The 22,089-nt window shown below is 42.0% G+C and overlaps 1 protein-coding gene across 1 annotated transcript in view; it reads right to left on the bottom strand.

Moving 5' to 3' along the window:
- Positions 1 to 14,084: 14,084 nt before the first annotated feature.
- The window catches only part of LOC117500903 (zinc finger protein 501-like), a 35,357-nt gene continuing 27,352 nt past the window's right edge, over positions 14,085 to 22,089 (bottom strand). Inside the window, exon 2 of the mRNA XM_034159693.1 lies at positions 14,085 to 15,503. Within this exon, the coding sequence (XP_034015584.1) occupies positions 14,233 to 15,503 (1,271 nt within the window). The 3' untranslated portion in view covers positions 14,085 to 14,232. The remainder of the gene's footprint in view (positions 15,504 to 22,089) is intronic.

The raw sequence follows: 22,089 nt of genomic DNA, 5'->3' as shown, positions 1-22,089 counted from the left end.
ACTATGAAATTGGGCTATTAGTAAAAAAAAAAAGTAGAAAAGGGGGTGTTCACAAGAATAGTAGCATCTGCTGCTGATGTTACAAACTCAAAACTATCATGTTCAAACTGCTTTTTTAGCAATCCTGTGAATCACTAAACTAGTATTTAGTTGTATAACCACAGTTTTTCATGATTTCTTCACATCTGCGAGGCATGGAGTCAACCAACTTGTGGCACTTTTCAGCTGATATTCCACTCCAAGATTCTTTAACAACATTGCACAATTCATTCACATTTCTTGGTTTTGCTTCAGAAACAGCTTTTTTGATATCACCCCACAAGTTCTCAATTGGATTTAGGTCCAGGGATTGGGCAGGCCACTCCAAAACATTAATTTTGTTGGTTTCCTATATATTATCAATATTATCATCAAATATTAATGTCTTTACTTTGATTGTTAATGTCTTCACTTTGATGTACTCTCTGTGACCTTGTCTTCTGTTCTCTATTTTGCATATATATGCATGTGTGAGAGTTCATGTACCATTATTCTTTTAAATAATTACTCATTGTCAAAGCAATCATATACACTGAACTGTTCAAGTAATCATTAAAACTGTCACACGAGAAAGTCAGCAGATGATCTTTGGCTTAGTGAATGTGCAGAATGTTTTGCTAGAGTTATGTTTTTGCTAAGCGCAGATGTGCATCTTTAATTAACGGTTCAGCCTTGAGGGAAGGGCGGTGTGACCGGCACACTGGTTCAGGGCTGGACATTGTTATGGAAAGCCTAGGAGACTGAGGGCTCAAAGCCATAACAGTTTCCATATCGACGTGAGACCAGATTTTGTCTTTCCATTGTTTAGTGATATTGTCACTCCTATATGCTTGTATGCTTGAGAGTTCAAACGTTTCTCTGTAAGTGGGCCTAAAGCCTCACCCAGCGAAGGAAGTGTCTCTGCTGTACCTGCTCTGTTTATGGCTGTACCTGGTTGGACGACTGGAGGGTGGACTTTTTTCTGGTTCCGGAGCACAGCGGTGTTCTGCTGTATCTGTTAGCTGTTTGAACTGAGCTGTTTGAGTTCTTTGAATTAACAGTCTTTTTCAAGACTTTTTTACTTTTTCACCGTGCTCCAACGCCTAAAGAAGACCTCTAACGGTCGAAGCATCGCGACGGAGCTCTTTTATCAGCTAACCTTCATCAGCGTTGGCAAGCTAACTAGCTTGCTAACGCTTTCGTTTTTATTTTATTTTTTAGCACTGTTGTGCTGCTCCACAGCCTGCCTAGTGGATTTTTATTTTATTTTAGCACTGTTGTCGTGCGTTACCTGTGCTGCTCCACAGCCTGTCCAGTGGATTTTTATTTTATTTTTTACCACTGTTGTCGTGCGTTACCTGTGCTGTTCCACAGCCTGTTCAGTGGATTTTTATTTTATTTTTAGCACTGTTGTCGTGCGTTACCTGTGCTGCTCCACAGCCTGTCCAGTGGATTTTTATTTTATTTTTTAGCACTGTTGTCGTGTGTTACCTGTGCTGCTCCACAGCCTGTCCAGTGGATTTTTATTTTATTTTTTACCACTGTTGTCGTGCGTTACCTGTGCTGCTCCACAGCCTGTCCAGTGGATTTTTATTTTATTTTTTACCACTGTTGTCGTGTGTTACCTGTGCTGTTCCACAGCCTGTTCAGTGGATTTTTATTTTATTTTTAGCACTGTTGTTGTGTGTTACCTGTGCTGCTCCACAGCCTGTACAGTGGATTTTTATTTTATTTTTTACCACTGTTGTCGTGTGTTACCTGTGCTGCTCCACAGCCTGTCTAGTGGATTTTTATTTTATTTTTTACCACTGTTGTCGTGTGTTACCTGTGCTGCTCCACAGCCTGTTCAGTGGATTTTTGTTTTGTTTTTTGGCACTGTTGTCGTGTGTTACCTGTGCTGCTCCACAGCCTGTACAGTGGATTTTTATTTTATTTTTTACCACTGTTGTCGTGTGTTACCTGTGCTGCTCCGCAGCCTGTCCAGTGGATTTTTATTTTATTTTTTTATTTATTTTTTTAGCACTGTTGTCGTGCGTTACCTGTGCTGCTCCACAGCCTGTCCAGTGGATTTTTATTTTATTTTTTAGCACTGTTGTTGTGCGTTACCTGTGCTGCTCCACAGCCTGTCTAGTGGATTTTTATTTTATTTTAGCACTGTTGTCGTGCGTTACCTGTGCTGCTCCACAGCCTGTCTAGTGGATTTTTATTTTATTTTAGCACTGTTGTCGTGCGTTACCTGTGCTGCTCCACAGCCTGTCTAGTGGATTTTTATTTTATTTTAGCACTGTTGTCGTGCGTTGCCTGTGCTGCTCCACAGCCTGTCCAGTGGATTTTGATTTTATTTTTTTTGGCACTGTTGTCGTGTGTTACCTGTGCTGCTCCACAGCCTGTCTAGTGGATTTTTATTTTGTTTTAGCACTGTTGTCGTGCGTTGCCTGTGCTGCTCCACAGCCTGTCTAGTGGATTTTTATTTTGTTTTAGCACTGTTGTCGTGCGTTGCCTGTGCTGCTCCACAGCCTGTCCAGTGGATTTTTATTTAGCGCTGTTGTCGTGCGTTACCTGTGCTGCTCCACAGCCTGTCTAGTGGATTTTTATTTTGTTTTAGCACTGTTGTCGTGCGTTGCCTGTGCTGCTCCACAGCCTGTCCAGTGGATTTTTATTTAATTTTTTAGCACTGTTGTTGTGCGTTACCTGTGCTGCTCCACAGCCTGTCCAGTGGATTTTTATTTTTAGCACTGTTGTTGTGCGTTACCTGTGCTGCTCCACAGCCTGTCTAGTGGATTTTTATTTTATTTTAGCACTGTTGTCGTGCGTTACCTGTGCTGCTCCACAGCCTGTCCAGTGGATTTTTATTTTATTATTTTATTTTATTTATTTTATTTTTTTTAGCACTTTTGTTGTGCGTTATCTGTGCTGCTCCACAGCCTGTCTAGTGGATTTTTATTTTATTTTAGCACTGTTGTCGTGCGTTACCTGTGCTGCTCCACAGCCTGTCTAGTGGATTTTTATTTTGTTTTAGCACTGTTGTCGTGCGTTGCCTGTGCTGCTCCACAGCCTGTCCAGTGGATTTTGATTTTATTTTTTTTGGCACTGTTGTCGTGTGTTACCTGTGCTGCTCCACAGCCTGTCTAGTGGATTTTTATTTTATTTTTTACCACTGTTGTCGTGTGTTACCTGTGCTGCTCCGCAGCCTGTCCAGTGGATTTTTATTTTATTATTTTATTTTATTTATTTATTTATTTATTTTTTTTTAGCACTGTTGTCGTGCGTTACCTGTGCTGCTCCACAGCCTGTCCAGTGGATTTTTATTTTATTTTTAGCACTGTTGTCGTGCGTTACCTGTGCTGCTCCACAGCCTGTCCAGTGGATTTTGATTTTATTTTTTGGGCGCTGTTGTCGTGCGTTACCTGTGCTGCTCCACAGCCTGTCCAGTGGATTTTTATTTAGCGCTGTTGTCGTGCGTTACCTGTGCTGCTCCACAGCCTGTCTAGTGGATTTTTATTTTGTTTTAGCACTGTTGTTGTGCGTTGCCTGTGCTGCTCCACAGCCTGTCCAGTGGATTTTTATTTTATTTTTTAGCATTGTTGTTGTGCGTTACCTGTGCTGCTCCACAGCCTGTCCAGTGGATTTTTATTTTGTTTTAGCACTGTTGTCGTGCGTTACCTGTGCTGCTCCACAGCCTGTCTAGTGGATTTTTATTTTGTTTTAGCACTGTTGTCGTGCGTTGCCTGTGCTGCTCCACAGCCTGTCCAGTGGATTTTTATTTTTATTTTATTTTTTAGCACTGTTGTTGTGCGTTACCTGTGCTGCTCCACAGCCTGTCCAGTGGATTTTTATTTTTATTTTATTTTTTAGCACTGTTGTTGTGCGTTACCTGTGCTGCTCCACAGCCTGTCCAGTGGATTTTATTTTTATTTTATTTTTTAGCACTGTTGTTGTGCGTTACCTGTGCTGCTCCACAGCCTGTCTAGTGGATTTTTATTTTATTTTAGCACTGTTGTCGTGCGTTACCTGTGCTGCTCCACAGCCTGTCTAGTGGATTTTTATTTTATTTTAGCACTGTTGTTGTGCGTTACCTGTGCTGCTCCACAGCCTGTCTAGTGGATTTTTATTTTATTTTAGCACTGTTGTCGTGCGTTACCTGTGCTGCTCCACAGCCTGTCTAGTGTCGGATTCCCTGTTTGGGAATCCGCTAGCTTAGCGTAGCTACTAGCTCTTAGCCGTTTTAGCATGGCGGCTTCTCCTGTCTCTCCCGTACTTTTCTGCTCTGGGTGTGAAATGTTTAGTTATTCCTCGGCCTCTTTTAGCAGTAACGGTACATGTAATAAGTGCAGCTTATTCGTAGCTTTGGAGGCCAGGCTGGGCGAATTGGAGGCTCGGCTCCGCACCGTGGAAAATTCTACAGCTAGCCAGGCCCCTGTAGTCGGTGCGGACCAAGGTAGCTTAGCCGCCGTTAGTTCCCCCCTGGCAGACCCCGTGCAGTCGGGAAGGCAGGCTGACTGGGTGACTGTGAGGAGGAAGCGTAGCCCTAAACAGAAGCCCCGTGTACACCGTCAACCCGTTCACATCTCTAACCGTTTTTCCCCACTCGACGATACACTCGCCGAGGATCAAACTCTGGTTATTGGCGACTCTGTTTTGAGAAATGTGAAGTTAGCGACACCAGCAACCATTGTCAATTGTCTTCCGGGGGCCAGAGCAGGCGACATCGAAGGACATTTGAAATTGCTGGCTAAGGCTAAGCGTAAATTTGGTAAGATTGTAATTCACGTCGGCAGTAATGACACTCGGTTACGCCAATCGGAGGTCACTAAAATTAACATTGAATCGGTGTGTAACTTTGCAAAAACAATGTCGGACTCTGTTGTTTTCTCTGGGCCCCTCCCCAATCAGACCGGGAGTGACATGTTTAGCCGCATGTTCTCCTTGAATTGCTGGCTGTCTGAGTGGTGTCCAAAAAATGAGGTGGGCTTCATTGATAATTGGCAAAGCTTCTGGGGAAAACCTGGTCTTGTTAGGAGAGACGGCATCCATCCCACTTTAGAGGGAGCAGCTCTCATTTCTAGAAATCTGGCCAATTTTTTGGGATCCTCCAAACTGTGACTGTCTAGCGTTGGGACCAGGAGGCAGAGCTGTGGTCTTATACACCTCTCTGCAGCTTCTCTCCCCCTGCCATCCCCCTATTACCCCATCCCCGTAGAGACGGTGCCTGCTCCCAGACCACCAATAACTAGCAAAAATCTATTTAAGCATAAAAATTCAAAAAGAAAAAATAATATAGCACCTTCAATTGCACCACAGACTAAACAGTTAAATGTGGTCTATTAAACATTAGGTCTCTTTCTTCTAAGTCCCTGTTGGTAAATGATATAATAATTGATCAACGTATTGATTTATTCTGCCTAACAGAAACTTGGTTACAGCAGGATGAATATGTTAGTTTAAATGAGTCAACACACCCGAGTCACACTAACTGTCAGAATGCTCGTAGCACGGGCCGGGGCGGAGGATTAGCAGCAATCTTCCATTCCAGCTTATTAATTAATCAAAAACCTAGACAGAGCTTTAATTCATTTGAAAGCTTGTATCTTAGTCTTGTCCATCCAAATTGGAAGTCCCAAAAACCAGTTTTATTTGTTATTATCTATCGTCCACCTGGTCGTTACTGTGAGTTTCTCTGTGAATTTTCAGACCTTTTGTCTGACTTAGTGCTTAGCTCAGATAAGATAATTATAGTGGGCGATTTTAACATCCACACAGATGCTGAGAATGACAGCCTCAACACTGCATTTAATCTATTATTAGACTCTATCGGCTTTGCTCAAAAAGTAAATGAGTCCACCCACCACTTTAATCATATTTTAGATCTTGTTCTGACTTATGGTATGGAAATAGAAGACTTAACAGTATTCCCTGAAAACTCCCTTTTGTCTGATCATTTTTTAATAACATTTACATTTACCCTGATGGACTACCCTGCAGTGGGGAATAAGTTTCATTACACTAGAAGTCTTTCAGAAAGCGCTGTAACTAGGTTTAAGGATATGATTCCTTCTTTATGTTCTCTAATGTCATATACCAACACAGAGCAGAGTAGCTACCTAAACTCTGTAAGGGAGTTAGAGTATCTTGTCAATAGTTTTACATCCTCATTGAAGACAACTTTGGATGCTGTAGCTCCTCTGAAAAAGAGAGCTTTAAATCAGAAGTGTCTGACTCCGTGGTATAACTCACAAACTCGTAGCTTAAAGCAGATAACCCGTAAGTTGGAGAGGAAATGGCGTCTCACTAATTTAGAAGATCTTCACTTAGCCTGGAAAAAGAGTTTGTTGCTCTATAAGAAAGCCCTTCGTGAAGCTAGGACATCTTTCTACTCATCACTAATTGAAGAAAATAAGAACAACCCCAGGTTTCTTTTCAGCACTGTAGCCAGGCTGACAAAGAGTCAGAGCTCTATTGAGCTGAGTATTCCATTAACTTTAACTAGTAATGACTTCATGACTTTCTTTGCTAACAAAATTTTGACTATTAGAGAAAAAATTACTCATAACCATCCCAAAGATGTATCGTTATCTTTGGCTGCTTTCAGTGATGCCGGTATTTGGTTAGACTCTTTCTCTCCGATTGTTCTGTCTGAGTTATTTTCATTAGTTACTTCATCCAAACCATCAACATGCTTATTAGACCCCATTCCTGCCAGGCTGCTCAAGGAAGTCCTACCATTATTTAATGCTTCAATCTTAAATATGATCAATCTATCTTTGTTAGTTGGTTATGTACCACAGGCCTTTAAGGTGGCAGTAATTAAACCATTACTTAAAAAGCCATCACTTGACCCAGCTATCTTAGCTAATTATAGGCCAATCTCCAACCTTCCTTTTCTCTCAAAGATTCTTGAGAGGGTAGTTGTAAAACAGCTAACTGATCACCTGCAGAGGAATGGTCTATTTGAAGAGTTTCAGTCAGGTTTTAGAATTCATCATAGTACAGAAACAGCATTAGTGAAGGTTACAAATGATCTTCTTATGGCTTCGGACAGTGGACTTATCTCTGTGCTTGTTCTGTAGACCTCAGTGCTGCTTTTGATACTGTTGACCATAAATTTTATTACAGAGATTAGAGCATGTCATAGGTATTAAAGGCATTGCGCTGCGGTGGTTTGAATCATATTTGTCTAATAGATTACAGTTTGTTCATGTAAATGGGGAATTTTCTTCACAGACTAAAGTTAATTATGGAGTTCCACAAGGTTCTGTGCTAGGACCAATTTTATTCACTTTATACATGCTTCCCTTGGGCAGTATTATTAGACGGTATTGCTTAAATTTTCATTGTTACGCAGATGATACCCAGCTTTATCTATCCATGAAGCCAGAGGATACGCACCAATTAGCTAAACTGCAGGATTGTCTTACAGACATAAAGACATGGATGACCTCTAATTTCCTGCTTTTAAACTCAGATAAAACTGAAGTTATTGTACTTGGCCCCACAAATCTTAGAAGCATGGTGTCTAACCAGATCGTTACTCTGGATGGCATTTCCCTGATCTCTAGTAATACTGTGAGAAATCTTGGAGTTATTTTTGATCAGGATATGTCATTCAAAGCGCATATTAAACAAATATGTAGGACTGCCTTTTTGCATTTACGCAATATCTCTAAAATCAGAAAGGTCTTGTCTCAGAGTGATGCTGAAAAACTAATTCATGCATTTGTTTCCTCTAGGCTGGACTATTGTAATTCATTATTATCAGGTTGTCCTAAAAGTTCCCTAAAAAGCCTTCAGTTGGTTCAGAATGCTGCAGCTAGAGTACTGACGGGGACTAGCAGGAGAGAGCATATCTCACCCGTGTTGGCCTCCCTTCATTGGCTTCCTGTTAATGCTAGAATAGAATTTAAAATTCTTCTTCTTACTTATAAGGTTTTGAATAATCAGGTCCCATCTTATCTTAGGGACCTCATAGTACCATATTACCCCATTAGAGCGCTTCGCTCTCAGACTGCGGGCTTACTTGTAGTTCCTAGGGTTTGTAAGAGTAGAATGGGAGGCAGAGCCTTCAGCTTTCAGGCTCCTCTCCTGTGGAACCAGCTCCCAATTCAGATCAGGGAGACAGATACCCTCTCTACTTTTAAGATTAGGCTTAAAACTTTCCTTTTCGCTAAGGCTTATAGTTAGGGCTGGATCGGGTGACCCTGGACCATCCCTTGGTTATGTTGCTTTAGACGTAGACTGTGTTTCATAATTATTGTATGGCCTTGCCTTGCAATGTGGAGCGCCTTGGGGCAACTGTTTGTTGTGATTTGGCGCTATACAAGAAAAAAGTTGATTGATTGATTGATGTAACTTCATTCAAAAAATAGGAGATGCAAATGGGTGGGGCCTTCAGAGCAGACGACGTTTCTTGACGAAGGGACTCGATCGTTTGTTCTCTCCTGATCAGGAAATTAAATTCAGTCTCTTGCGTGATCATTCTTTTGTGCTAACTTAGTTGCTCTTTTACAGATTTCAACTCTGACAGTTTGGAAGCAAGATTTTGCTGGTTTACTAGTGTGCTTGGGGTCATTGTCTTGTTGAAACACCCATTTCAAGGGCATGTCCTCTTCAGCATAAGGCAACATGACCTCTTCAAGTATTTTGACATATCCAAACTGATCCATGATACCTGGTATGTGATATATAGGCCCAACACCATAGTAGGAGAAACATGCCCATATCATGATGCTTGCACCACCATGCTTCACTGTCTTCACTGTGAACTGTGGCTTGAATTCAGAGTTTGGGGGTCGTCTCACAAACTGTCTGTGGCCCTTGGACCCAAAAAGAACAGTTTTACTCTCATCAGTCCACAAAATATTCCTCCATTTCTCTTTAGACCAGTTGATGTGTTCTTTGGCAAATTGTAACCTCTTCTGCACGTCTTTTATTTAACAGAGGGACTTTGTGGGGGATTCTTGCAAATAAATTAGCTTCACACAGGCATCTTCTAACTGTCACAGCACTTACAGGTAACTCCAGACTGTCTCTGATCATCTGATCTCTGATCTCATTATCTCTGATCATCCTGGAGCTGATCAATAGGTGAGCCTTTGCCATTGTGGTTAGTCTTCTATCCATTTTGATAGTTGTTTTCCACCTTCTTCCACCTGTCGCTGTTTTTTTTTTTTTGTCCATTTTGAAGCATTGAAGATCATTGTTGATGAACAGCCTATAATTTTTTGCACCTGTGTATACGTTTTCCCCTCTCCAATCAACTTTTTAATCGAACTACACTGTTCTTCTGAACAATGTCTTGAACGTCCCATTTTCCTCAGGCTTTCAAAGAGAAAAGCATGTTCAACAGGTGCTGGCTTCATCCTTAAATAGGGGACACCTGATTCACACCTGTTTGTTCCACGAATTTGACGAACTCACTGACTGAATGCCACACTACTATTATTGTGAACACCCCCTTTTCTACTTTTTTTTTTACTAATAGCCCAATTTCATAGCCTTAAGAGTGTGCATATCATGAATGCTTGGTCTTGCTGGATTTGTGAGAATCTACTGGTACCTTGTTTCCCATGTAACAATAAGAAATATACTCAAAACTGGATTAATCTTTTTAGTCACATAGCACTACTATTATTCTGAACACTACTGTAAATGGAAAATAAAATCAGCCAATCATATAACATGGTGTATATGAAAAATGTGGAATCGTGAAAATAATTTAATGTCATGATGATGAAACTCAGCAAAGTTAAATTGTTACACAGCTTCACAATGTTTGAACGTGCCTTATTCATATACGGATTATCTTATGCTTACTCTCCATGATGGTAATTTTACTAATGTATTTGATATGCATGGTGGACACAGACTCAGCTGTCAGCAAGTCCTGTGATCACTGGCACCCTTGTAAAAAAGTTTGATTTGGTATAACGACATGGATAAGAAAAGAACCAGAAAGCCCAACTGTACAGAAGAACAGTGCCTGCTGTTAACACAGCTCATGGAGGAGAATAAAAGAGTTTAAGAGGGAACTTGGGTCCCGGGATCACAGCACTAGGGAGGAGGCAGACTTGGGAGTGCATTGCCCAACAGATTAATGTGTCATTTCCTCTCCTTGTATGCACAAGTGATGAGCGTGAGAAGCACTGGTACGTGCTGCAATTCAAAGCGACAGTGGAGATTGTGACACACAAGCAAAGTTCTTCTCAAACAGGTGAGTTTAGGTTTTTGCTGCTGGCACTGCTTACGTTGATATTAATAATCGTATGAATGTTCTAGAATTTACAGGCAATTTACATTTTTCCTGAATCAAGGTATCACAATGTTGTGATGACCTTAATCTCGGCGTTATGTTGCGACACAGCGTGGGAAAGTAAGCTCATTCATGATGAGGCCAACTACAAACATTATCCCTACACCATCAAGCCGGTAGTGTGTTACTGAATCACTGCCATTTAACATATGGAGAATATCTCTCCTTCCTCTCCGTCTTTTCCAGCATCTTGTCTATTTAAGAGACTCTTAGGCATCTTAAAAGTCCTCAGTTTGGCACCTTAGGAGCTGTCTTAAGTTTTTTTTTTTTTTTTTACTTTTTCGGTTTATGAAATCTATTTATGATCATTTTCACAGAACATTGGTTATCTTTGCTATGTACAATTTGTCATTATTTTGTGGCACTTGGTTTCCAACTGATAACTGGAAGACAAACGGGCATAAAATTGGAACCTCTATCCAATTTTGGTGGTGTAGGTACAGTGAGGAAAATAAGTATTTGAACATTTGCGATTTTGCAAGTTCTCCCACTTAGAAACCATGGAGGGGTCTGAAATTTTCATCTTAGGTGCATGTCCACTGTGAGAGACATAATCTTTAAAAAAAAAAAAAAAAAAATCCGGAAATCACAATATGATTTTTAAAAAAATTATTTTTGTGTTACTGCTGCAAATAAGTATTTGAACACCAACCAGCAAGAATTCTGGCTCACACAGACTTAATTTTTCTTTAAGAAGCCCTCTTATTCTGTACTCTTTACCTGTATTAACTGCACCTGTTTAAACTTGTTACCTGTATAAAAGACACCTGTTCACACACTCAATCAAGCACACTCCAACCTGTCCACCATAGCCAAGACCAAAGAGCTGTCTAAGGACACCAGGGACAAAACTGCAGACCTGCACAAGGCAGGGCTGGACTACAGGACAACAGGCAACATTAGTAACACATGATGCTGTCATGATTTAAAATCCTGCAGGGCAGCAAGGTCCCCCTGCTCAAGCCAGCACATGTCCAGGCCTGTTTGAAGTTCACCAGTGACCATCTGGATGATCCAGAGGAGGCATGGGAGAAGGTCATGTGGTCAGATGAGACCAGAATAGAGCTTTTTGGAATCAACTCCACTTATGTTTAGAGGATGAGAACAACCCCAAAAAAACATCCCAACCGTGAAGCATGAGGGTGGAAACATCATACTCTGGGGGTGCTCTTCTGCAAAGGGGACAGGACGACTGCACCGTATTAAAGGGAGGATGGATGGGGTCATGTATTGTGAGATTTTGGCAAACAACCTCCTTCCCTCAGTAAGAGCACTGAAGATGGGTCATGGCTGGGTCTTCCAGCATGACAATGACCCCAAACACACAGCCAGGGCAACTAAGGAGGGGCTCCGTAAGAAGAATTTCAAGGTCCTGGAGTGGCCTGGCCAGTCTCCAGACCTGAACTCAATAGAAACTCTTTGGAGGGAGCTGAAACTCCAAACCTGAAAGATCTAGAGAAGATCTGTATGGAGGAGTGGACCAAAATCCCTGCTGCAGTGTGTGAAAACCTGGTGAAAAACTACAGGAAACGTTTGACCTCTGTAATTCCAAACAAAGGCTACTGTACCAAATACTAACTTTGATTTTCACAGGTGTTGAAATACTTATTTGCAGCAGTAACATACAAATAATTTATTTTAAAAAAATCATACATTGCAATTTCCGGATTTTTTTTTTTTTTAGATTATCCATGTAATGTGGAGTTGCGTCAGGAAGGGCATCCGGCGTAAAACCTGTGCCAATTCAACATGCAGATCCACCTTGGATTTGCTGTGGCGACCCTGAGTGCAAAACAAGGGAGCAGCCGAAGGGACTTACTTTACTATGTCTCTCACAGTGGACGTGCACCTAAGATGAAAATTTCAGACCCCTCCATGATTTCTAAGTGGAAGAACTTGCAAAATTGCAGGGTTTTCAAATACTTATTTTCCTCACTGTACGAGGTCTGTTAGAAAAGTAACGGACCTTTTTATTTTTTGCAAAAACTATATGGATTTGAATCGTGTGATTGCATCAGCGAAGCTTGAACCTTTGTGCGCATGCGTGAGTTTTTTCATGCCTGTCGGTTGCGGCATTCGCCTGTGAGCACGCCTTGTGGGAGGAGTGGTCCAGCCCCTTCGTCGGATTTTCATTGTCAGGAAATTGGCTGATCGACTGCCGCTTTGCTTCATCAAAATTTTTTCAGAAAGTGTGAGAGACAGCCAAGTAGAAATCATTTGGAAAATTCAGATGGCTTTCGGTGAAGAGCTAATGGAGATCACACAGATTAAGGACAATTACAACTGGATTAAAGACGGCCCACAGTGGCGGATGGCGCACCGCGCGGCGATCGACAGGCTCAAAAGACCAGATCATTTCCAAAGTGAACGCTTTGTTGATCCGGGACATCGTCTGACTACCAGAGAAATGGCAAGACAGCTGGACATAGCACTTTTTTGGCACATTCCACTGTTACAGTAGTTTTTATAATGGAAAGAGGAGCGGAGAAATTCGCCACAGAGCCGCTCATGGCGCGGGGCGAAAGCACCTCCGTGTTGGACTAACAGGACAAGCCCTAACATGCCCAGCTCTTGCAGCATTCGGAAGATTCAGACGGCTTTCGGTGGCTTTTCAGTCGTGTGACTATCCGAGAAATTGTGGACAAAAAACTCCTGTAACAGTGGAATGTGCCGTTCATTTCCAAAGTAAATGCTTTGTTGATCCGGGACGTCGTCTGACTACCACAGAAATGGCAGAAGAGTTTGACATCAGCACTTTTTTGGCATGAAAAGACGTGGAAATGGAAATGAACGGCACATTCCGGTAAAGATTTTAACGGCTGATGAGAGATTTTGGTCTGGTAGTGTCGCTGTAAGGACGGCCCACAGTGCCTGACGGCGATCTGCGCTTCGAGGCAGCAGCGTCTCACCGTTTCAAGTTGAAAACGTCCACATTTCAGGCTCTATTGACCCAGTAAGTCACTTTCAGAAGAAGTCGACATGAGGAGTTTATTCGGACATTCCACTGTTAACGGACATTTTGTAATGAAAGAACGTGCGGGCAGAGTCGCATGTCGGGCCGAACCCGACCGCGGGGGTTCGCAACAGGAAAAACACCTCCGTTGGAAACCTTAACGGGCAAGTTGGAACACGCCCAAGCTGTTAAACAATTTCTCAGTTACTTGTTGAAAGCCATCAAAAGCTGCCTGAATTTTACAAATGGTTTTCAACACAGAGGTGTTTTTCCTGTCGCGGCGCACACAGATTCGCCGAGTCGTCGCGGAAACGACTCGGCGAATTTGCGCGCACGTCTTTCATTACAAAATGTCCTTAAACAGTGGAATGTCTGCATAAAGTCCTCATGCCGGCCTCTTCTGAATCTTCTCTGTTCTCTCACGACGTTCTGGGTGAATTAAGCCTTAAATTAGGATGTTTTCAGCTTGAAACAGGCCGGCGACGGCGCCTGGAAGCGCTGCGCGACGTCCCGCTCCGCGGGAAGTCCTTACAGCGACAGAAACACCCCATAATCTCGTCAGCCGTTAAACTTTTCACCGAAAACCAGCTAAATTTCTCAAATAGTGTCCACTCGGATATTCCTCACAGGTCCAGAACAAATTTTGATAAAGCAACGCACGTCATCTCGAGCAGCGTGTGAAACAAAGGAATTCAGCCAAGAGGGCTGGACCACATCTCAATCAAGGCCTGCCCACAGGGAAATGATGTCACCGACACGCGTGAAAAAACTCATGCATGCGCACGAGGGTTCAAGCATGATTGGTGTAATCGCACATCATTCAAATCCATATAGTTAAAAAAATAAATAAAAGTGTCGGTTTCTTATCTAATACACCTCGTATACATAACAAATTATTTCTCCCCTGTACTAATGCTTGTGTGTATTCATAAAACACTTTTTTCCCCCCAAATTTTCATGAATCAGAACAATCAAATTGCTTCTCTCTGATATGAATTTTCACGTGACTGTTCAAATGTCCCCTTTCCCTGAATGTTTTGCCACAATCAGAACAGCCAAATGGTTTCTCTCCTGTATGAATTCTTATATGTTTATTCATGGTACCCTTTTGTCTGAATCTTTTACCGCAATCAGAGCATACAAATGGTTTCTCTCCTGTATGAATGAGCATGTGTGTGTTCAGAGTACACTTTTCTCTAAATTTTTCACCACATCTGTAACAATCAAACGGTTTGTCTCCTGTGTGAATTCGCAAATGTCTTTTCAAGCTGCCCCTTTCTCTAAATTTGTCACCACAGTTGGAACAACCAAATGGTTTGTCTCCTGTGTGAATTCGGAAATGTCTTTTCAAGCTACCACTTTCTCTAAATCTTTTACCACAATCAGAACAGCTAAATGGTTTATCTCCTGTGTGAATTCTCATGTGTGTCTTCAAAGCACTTTTTGTTCTACATCTTTTATCACACTTAAAACAGCGAAATGGTTTCTCTCCTGTATGAATCCGAACATGCACCTGCAAACTGCTTTTATTCCTAAATCTTTTACTGCACTCAGAACAGCCAAACGGTTTATCTCCTGTATGAATTCTGTCTATGTTGAGATGGCCCTCTTGGCTACACCTTTCACACTCAAGGCACTTTACAGCTTTCTCACTTGTTTGTCTTTTCTCATACTGTCTGAAATAGTTTGCATGGCCAAATATTGTTTCACATTCAGAGCAGTTAAACAGTTTCCTAGTAATGCCAGCACTGCTGTCACTGACAGAAAAGTCACTGTTTGTCAGACAGTTGAAACCTGAATAAGGTCCCCTGGTCTGCTTCCATTCATAACTGTCATCAGTTTCACTTTCAGAACAGTCTGAACTCAAGCCAACAGCATCTGGTTGTAAATTACAGTATGGACTGGAGTTGTTTGCTAGTTGTGGTCCTTCATCAGTTTCTACTTTTGGTGTGATGCATTCAATTGTGTGACTGGCTATAGGCTCTGCCTCTGCACCATCATCGGTTTGGTTTTGATAAAGCCGTGATGACTGAAGCTCTTCCTCATGATCTTCCATCTTCACAACAACCATAAAAGGGAACTTGGTGAAATTTGCCTTCTCCAGCCAGTGATGCTGCTCTTCTTCTTGATCATGAAGGGGTTTTGGTTCTTCCTGGGTCAGACTCAGATTCCACTCCTGCTGCTCAGGAGAAACATCTTCTTTACTCACTGACTTCTGCTGCAACTCTGCAAGGATATAATTAAATTATTAATAAAATTAACTTCAACACTTATTAAAATAAAAACAAAGCAGCAAAGTGCAAAGTGTGAACTGAAAGTGTGCAAAAGGACATCAGGAATTCAAGTGTTCATTTTGAATGTCTTGAGAGGACACACACCAATAAAAAGAAGAAAACAATTAATGCAGTAAAACACAAACTAGGAACAAAAATCAAAGACATTTTCAAAGTTTTTCAGATGATTATCTGAAAATGATACTGTTAACTGATGTTTATGTTTAACAAGGCCAGTGAACAAGCTCTCAATCATGGTGAGAATACTGATGGTCTCGCCAAGCATGCGTATCTGCCAGCTGCCATCTACATAGTGCCACACCTGTATTTCTCTACACAAAGTCAACCATTTGGTGTTTCATGATGAGAGCATTGAAAGGAAAAAAGGTGACAGATGTTTATGAAAAAGAAATTTCCCCCAAAGTAAATAAAAACAGTGGGAATTTTACAAGAGTGGAAGTTAAATACCAGTAATCATGTCAGAGGTAGAGGCAAATAAGGGGACCTTTCCCTAGTGTCATGTCTGCATAACAGCAGAAACATGTAAGGAAGAAAAAAAAAAAAAAAAAAGCTTGCAGCTGCAATAACTGACATGGTGATTGCCGAATGCTCTGTCCCCTGAGGTTTGGATGATTTAAAAAAAAAAAAAAAGAATCGCACACCAAAATAACTAAATAAGAGGAGGAGAAGGTAACATTATTATTAAGTGTTGGACAAACGGCTGAGTAAGTGATGATCTAAAAAGAATGGTCACCTAGAGGTAATTTATTTTTAATTATTAAGATGATATTTACAATGTCTTCTGTGATCTGTAACTGCCTTCTGTGCTTTCAGAAAGAGCCTGAGCTTGTGCAGGAGGTTGAGAGATACCGACTAGAGATAGTGGGGCTCACCTCCACGCACAGCTTGGGCTCTGGTACCCAACTCCTGGAGAGGGGCTGGACGCTTCATTTTTCTGGCGTTGCCCACGGGGAGAGGCGGAGAGCTGGGGTCGCATTGCTTATTGCTCCCCAGCTCAGTCGCCATGTGTTGGAGTTCACGCCAGTGAACGAGAGGGTCGCGTCCCTATGCCTTTGGGTCGGGGACAGGTCTCTCACCGTTGTCTTGGCTTATGGGCCGAGTGGCAATGCAGAGTACCCGACCTTCTTGGAGTCCCTGGGAGGGGTACTAGATAGCGCTCCGACTGGGGACTCCATTGTTCTCCTGGGGGATTTCAAAACCCACTTGGGCGGCGACAGTGAGACCTGGAGGGGGGTGATCAGGAAGGACGGCCTCCCTGATCTGAACCCGAGTGGTGTTCAGTTGTTGGACTTCTGCACTAGTCACAGTTTGACCATCACAAACACCATGTTCGAGCACAAGGGTGTCCATAAGTGCACGTGGTACCAGGACACCCTGAGCCGGAGGTCGATGATCGACTTCGGCCACGTGTCTTTGACACTCGAGTGAAGAGAGGGGCAGAGCTGTTGACTGATCACCACCTGGTGGTGAGTTGGATCCGCTGGGAGGGGAGGAAGCCGGTCAGACCTGGCAGGCCCAAAAGTATCATGAGGGTCTGCTGGGAACGACTGGCAGAACCCTCTGTCAGCTAGGTCTTCAACTCCCACCTCTGGGAGAGCTTCTCCCAGATCCCGGGGGAGGTTGGAGACATGGAGTCCGAGTGGACCATGTTCTCCACCTCCATTGTCGATGCTGTCGCTCGTAGCTGTGGTCGCAAGGACTCTGGTGCCTGTCGCGGCGGCAATCCCCAAACCCGGTGGTGGACGCCGGAAGTAAGGGATGCCGTCAAGCTGAAGAAGGAGTCCTACTTATCTTTGTTGGTAGGTGGGACCCCGGAGGCAGCTGACAGGTACCGGCAGGCCAAGTGTGCAGAGGCAAAAACTCGGGTCTGGGAGGAGTTCGGGGAGGCCATGGAGGAGGACTATCGGTCAGCCTTGAAGAGATTCTGGCAAACCGTCCGACTCAGGAGGCGGAAGCAGCTCTCCACCAGCACTATTTACAGTGCGGGTGGGGACATGTTGACCCTGACTGGGGATGTTGTCGGGCAGTGGAAGGAATACTTCAAGGATCTCCTCAATCCCATCGTCACATCTTCCGAAGAGGAAGCAGAGACTGGGGACTCAGAGGCGGACTCACCCATTACCCAGGGTCACCGACGTGGTTAGAAAGCTCCTTGGTGGCAAGGCTCCTGGGGTGCATGAAATCCGTCCTGAGTACCTTAAGTCTCTGGATGTTGTGGGACTGTCTTGGCTGACATGCCTCTGCAACATCGTGTGGCGATCAGGGACAGTGCCTCTGGATTGGCAGACTGGGGTGGTGGTCCCTCTGTTTAAGAAGGGGGACCGGAGGGTGTGTTCCAAACTATAGGGGATCACACTCCTCAGCCTCCCCAGTAAGGTCTATTCAGAGTTACTGGAGAGAGAATTCTAAATGTCAGCATCTTAATGCGAACTTTAACATTGAAAACGTCATAGACATACTAACATGTTAGCATCGGCGTTGCATAAAAAACATCTATCAACTGTTTCAGAAGACCATAACAAGTCAGTTAACATAAAAAAGGTAAATATTCTCACACACATATGCTCTTTAGGGTTTAGTGGGGAAAAATTAAGATAAAGCAAAATAAAACAAATGAAACCAATGAAGCAGCAGCTCGAAGCACTCCTTCATTGGTTCAAGATTCAAAGCAAAGCTCAATTGATTACATGGAAGAAACAAAACATTTGCGGTAAAACAAAGTTATTTAGCAACTGATCGATGATTAAATTAGTTGACAACTATTCTAATAATCGATTTTAATCGATTAACTTGGATTAGTTGTGTTCAGTTTTAGTGGTCTGCAAACGTTTGCTTCTCCTCTAACAGGCCCACTTGAATTGATGGAGCTGTCGTAAAACTTTACAAAGTTACAAAGAAAAAGCACCACAGAACTCTGCTGAGTTGCAGGCACTTTTTGATCACAGAGCAAAGCAGGAAATAATGCTTTGGCCACCTTAACTGGACAAGAGTGCTATGGAAGCACAATATCCCCCACTGGCAAACGCTGCGTTGGTATGTCAAATCAAATCAAATCAAAATTATTTATATAGCGCCAAATCACAATAAACAGTTGCCCCAAGGCACTTTACATTGTAAGGCAAAGCCATACAATAATTATGGAAAAACCCCAACGTTCAAAACGACCCCCTGTGAGCAAGCACTTGGCGACAGTGGGAAGGAAAAACTCCCCTTTAACAGGAAGAAACCTCCAGCAGAACCAGGCTCAGGGAGGGGCAGTCTTCTGCTGGGACTGGTTGGGGAACCCCCCAGCAGTCTAAGTCTATAGCAGCATAACTAGGGGATGGTTCAGGGTCACCTGATCCAGCCCTAACTATAAGCTTTAGCAAAAAGGAAAGTTTTAAGTCTAATCTTAAAAGTAGAGAGGGTGTCTGTCTCCCTGATCCGAATTGGGAGCTGGTTCCAGAGGAGAGGAGCCTGAAAGCTGAAGGCTCTGCCTCCCATTCTACTCTTACAAACCCTAGGAACTACAAGTAAGCCTGCAGTCTGAGAGCGACACGCTCTATTGGGGTGATATGGTACTATGAGGTCTCTAAGATAAGATGGGACCTGATTATTCAAAACCTTATAAGTAAGTAGAAGAATTTTAAATTCTATTCTAGAATTAACAGGAAGCCAATATGGGTGAAATATGCTCTCTCCTTCTAGTCCCTGTCAGTACTCTAGCTGCAGCATTTGAATTAACTGAAGGCTTTTCAGGGAACTTTTAGGACAACCTGATAATAATGAATTACAATAGTCCAGCCTAGAGGAAATAAATGCATGAATTAGTTTTTCAGCATCGCTCTGAGACAAGACCTTTCTAATTTTAGAGACATTGCGCAAATGCAAAAAAGCAGTCCTACATATTTATTTAATATGCGCATTGAATGACATATCCTGATCAAAAATGACTCCAAGATTTCTCACAGTATTACTAGAGGTCAGGGTAATGCCATCCAGAGTAAGGATCTGGTTAGACACCATGTTTCTAAGATTTGTGGGGCCAAGTACAATAACTTTAGTTTTATCTGAGTTTAAAAGCAAGAAATTAGAGGTCATCCATGTCTTTATGTCTGTAAGACAATCCTGCAGTTTAACTAATTGGTGTGTGTCCTCTGGCTTCATGGATAGATAAAGCTGGGTATCATCTGCGTAACAATGAAAATTTAAGCAATGCTGTCTAATAATACTGCCTAAGGGAAACATGTATAAAGTGAATAAAATTGGTCCTAGCACAGAACCTTGTGGAACTCCATAATTAACCTTAGTCTGTGAAGAAGATTCCCCATTTACATGAACAAATTGTAATCTATTAGATAAATATGATTCAAACCACCGCAGTGCAGTGCCTTTAATACCTATGGCATGCACTAATCTCTGTAAAAAAAAAATTATGGTGAACAGTATCAAAAGCAGCACTGAGGTCTAACAGAACAAGCACAGAGATGAGTCCACTGTCTGAGGCCATAAGAAGATCATTTGTAACCTTCACTAATGCTGTTTCTGTACTATGATGAATTCTAAAACCTGACTGAAACTCTTCAAATAGAGCATTCCTCTGCAGATGATCAGTTAGCTGTTTTACAACTACCCTTTCAAGAATTTTTGAGAGAAAAGGAAGGTTGGAGATTGGCCTATACTTAGCTAAGATAGCTGGGTCAAGTGATGGCTTTTTACGTAATGGTTTAATTACTGCCACCTTAAAAGCCTGTGGTACATAGCCAACTAATAAAGATAGATTGAACATATTTAAGATCGAAGCATTAATTAATGGTAGGGCTTCCTTGAGCAGCCTGGTAGGAATAGGGTCTAATAGACATGTTGATGGTTTGGAGGAAGTAACTAATGAAAATAACAGACAGAACAATCGGAGAGAAAGAGTCTAACCAAATACCAGCATCACTGAAAGCAGCCAAAGAGAACGATATGTCTTTGGGATGGTTATCATTATTTTTTTTCTCTAATAGTTAAAATTTTATTAGCAAAGAAAGTCATGAAGTCATTACTAGTTAAAGTTAAAGGAATACTCGGCTCAATAGAGCTCTGACTCTGTCAGCCTGGCTACAGTGCTGAAAGAAACCTGGGGTTGTTCTTATTTTCTTATTTGCATTGGAGAACATAAAGAAGGAATCATATCCTTAAACCTAGTTACAGTGCTTTCTGAAAGACTTCTACTGTAATGAAACTTATTCCCCACTGCTGGGTAGTCCATCAGAGTAAATGTAAATGTTATTAAGAAATGATCAGACAGAAGGGGGTTTTCAGGGAATACTGTTAAGTCTTCAATTTCCATACCATAAGTCAGAACAAGATCTAAGGTGTGATTAAAGTGGTGGGTGGACTCATTTACATTTTGATTTCAGAATGCGGACACCAACTTATGAAACTGGCACTGTCTACGTTTCTTAATCAAGGGCAATAACTCTGCCAAAATGCGTCAATTTTGTACAATATGATAATACACATATTACCAACCTATAACAAGGAATTGTACGAAGTTTCCCAAAATTCCTACAAAAATGTGAGAAGAGTTGATTTCAGAATGCAGGCACCCACTCATGAAACTGACGGGGTGTAGATTTTGTTAATAAAGAGCCATAACTCTTGTAAAATGGGCCCAACGTGAACAATATGATAATAGGTGTATTACCAACCTACAACAAGGAGTTCTACCAATTTTCATGAAATTCCTCCTAAAAGTGTGGGAGGAGATGATTTCAGAACACTTCTACCCTTTTTGGGATGAACGGACAGACAGAGAGAAATCACTACAACATAATCGTCCTTCCGGTGTTCAACCAGTGGGGGATAAAAAACCTTGTTAATTTACTTCTTTTCATCGATATACAGTACAAAGAAGACTGATGTAAAGTTGTTCTGTTAAATGATTGCTTTGCTGTTCGCGTCAAGTGAAGCTGTGTTGACGGTGAAAAGAAGTAAATGAACAAGGTTTTTCCCAACTCAACAAAGAAAGAGTAGCAGATGAACATAATACACCCTCCATTTTGAAGATTCAACTCAGGTCCTGGCTCAAATGTCCGCAAAGAGATATGAACATTTTGATAATGTCTGTTGCATGCCAGAAAGTGCCCCATTCAAAGGTAAATTGTGAACCCAAATACATGGAAAGAAGTGAAAATGTGCATAATTACAAAAAAAGTGATTTGCAGCGCCACCTATGAGCTGCGTCAGTCGCCAAAATTTTCACATTTTTGGAGAGTCCATACCCTAGACTAACACAAACGAAAATCAATTTGGCTCACTCAGGGCGCACAGAAATATGAGCATTCGAAAACCTAAATTTTGTGATTTTTCCATTTTGGCTCATTTTGACCCAAAATTTCAAAGAGTACCCTATCGAGGTAAAAAAAAAAAAAAAGAAAAAAGAATTATATATATATATATGTATATTGTTTCTAACATATACAGTGAGGAAAATAAGTATTTGAACACCCTGCGGTTTTGCAAGCTCTCCCACTTAGAAATCATGGAGGGGT

Source organism: Thalassophryne amazonica, chromosome 2 (assembly GCF_902500255.1).
Source record: "Thalassophryne amazonica chromosome 2, fThaAma1.1, whole genome shotgun sequence".
Classification (NCBI taxonomy): Eukaryota; Metazoa; Chordata; class Actinopteri; order Batrachoidiformes; family Batrachoididae; genus Thalassophryne; species Thalassophryne amazonica.
The sequence above is the reverse complement of the archived record's forward strand: the minus strand, read 5'-3'. Positions and strand labels throughout refer to the sequence as shown.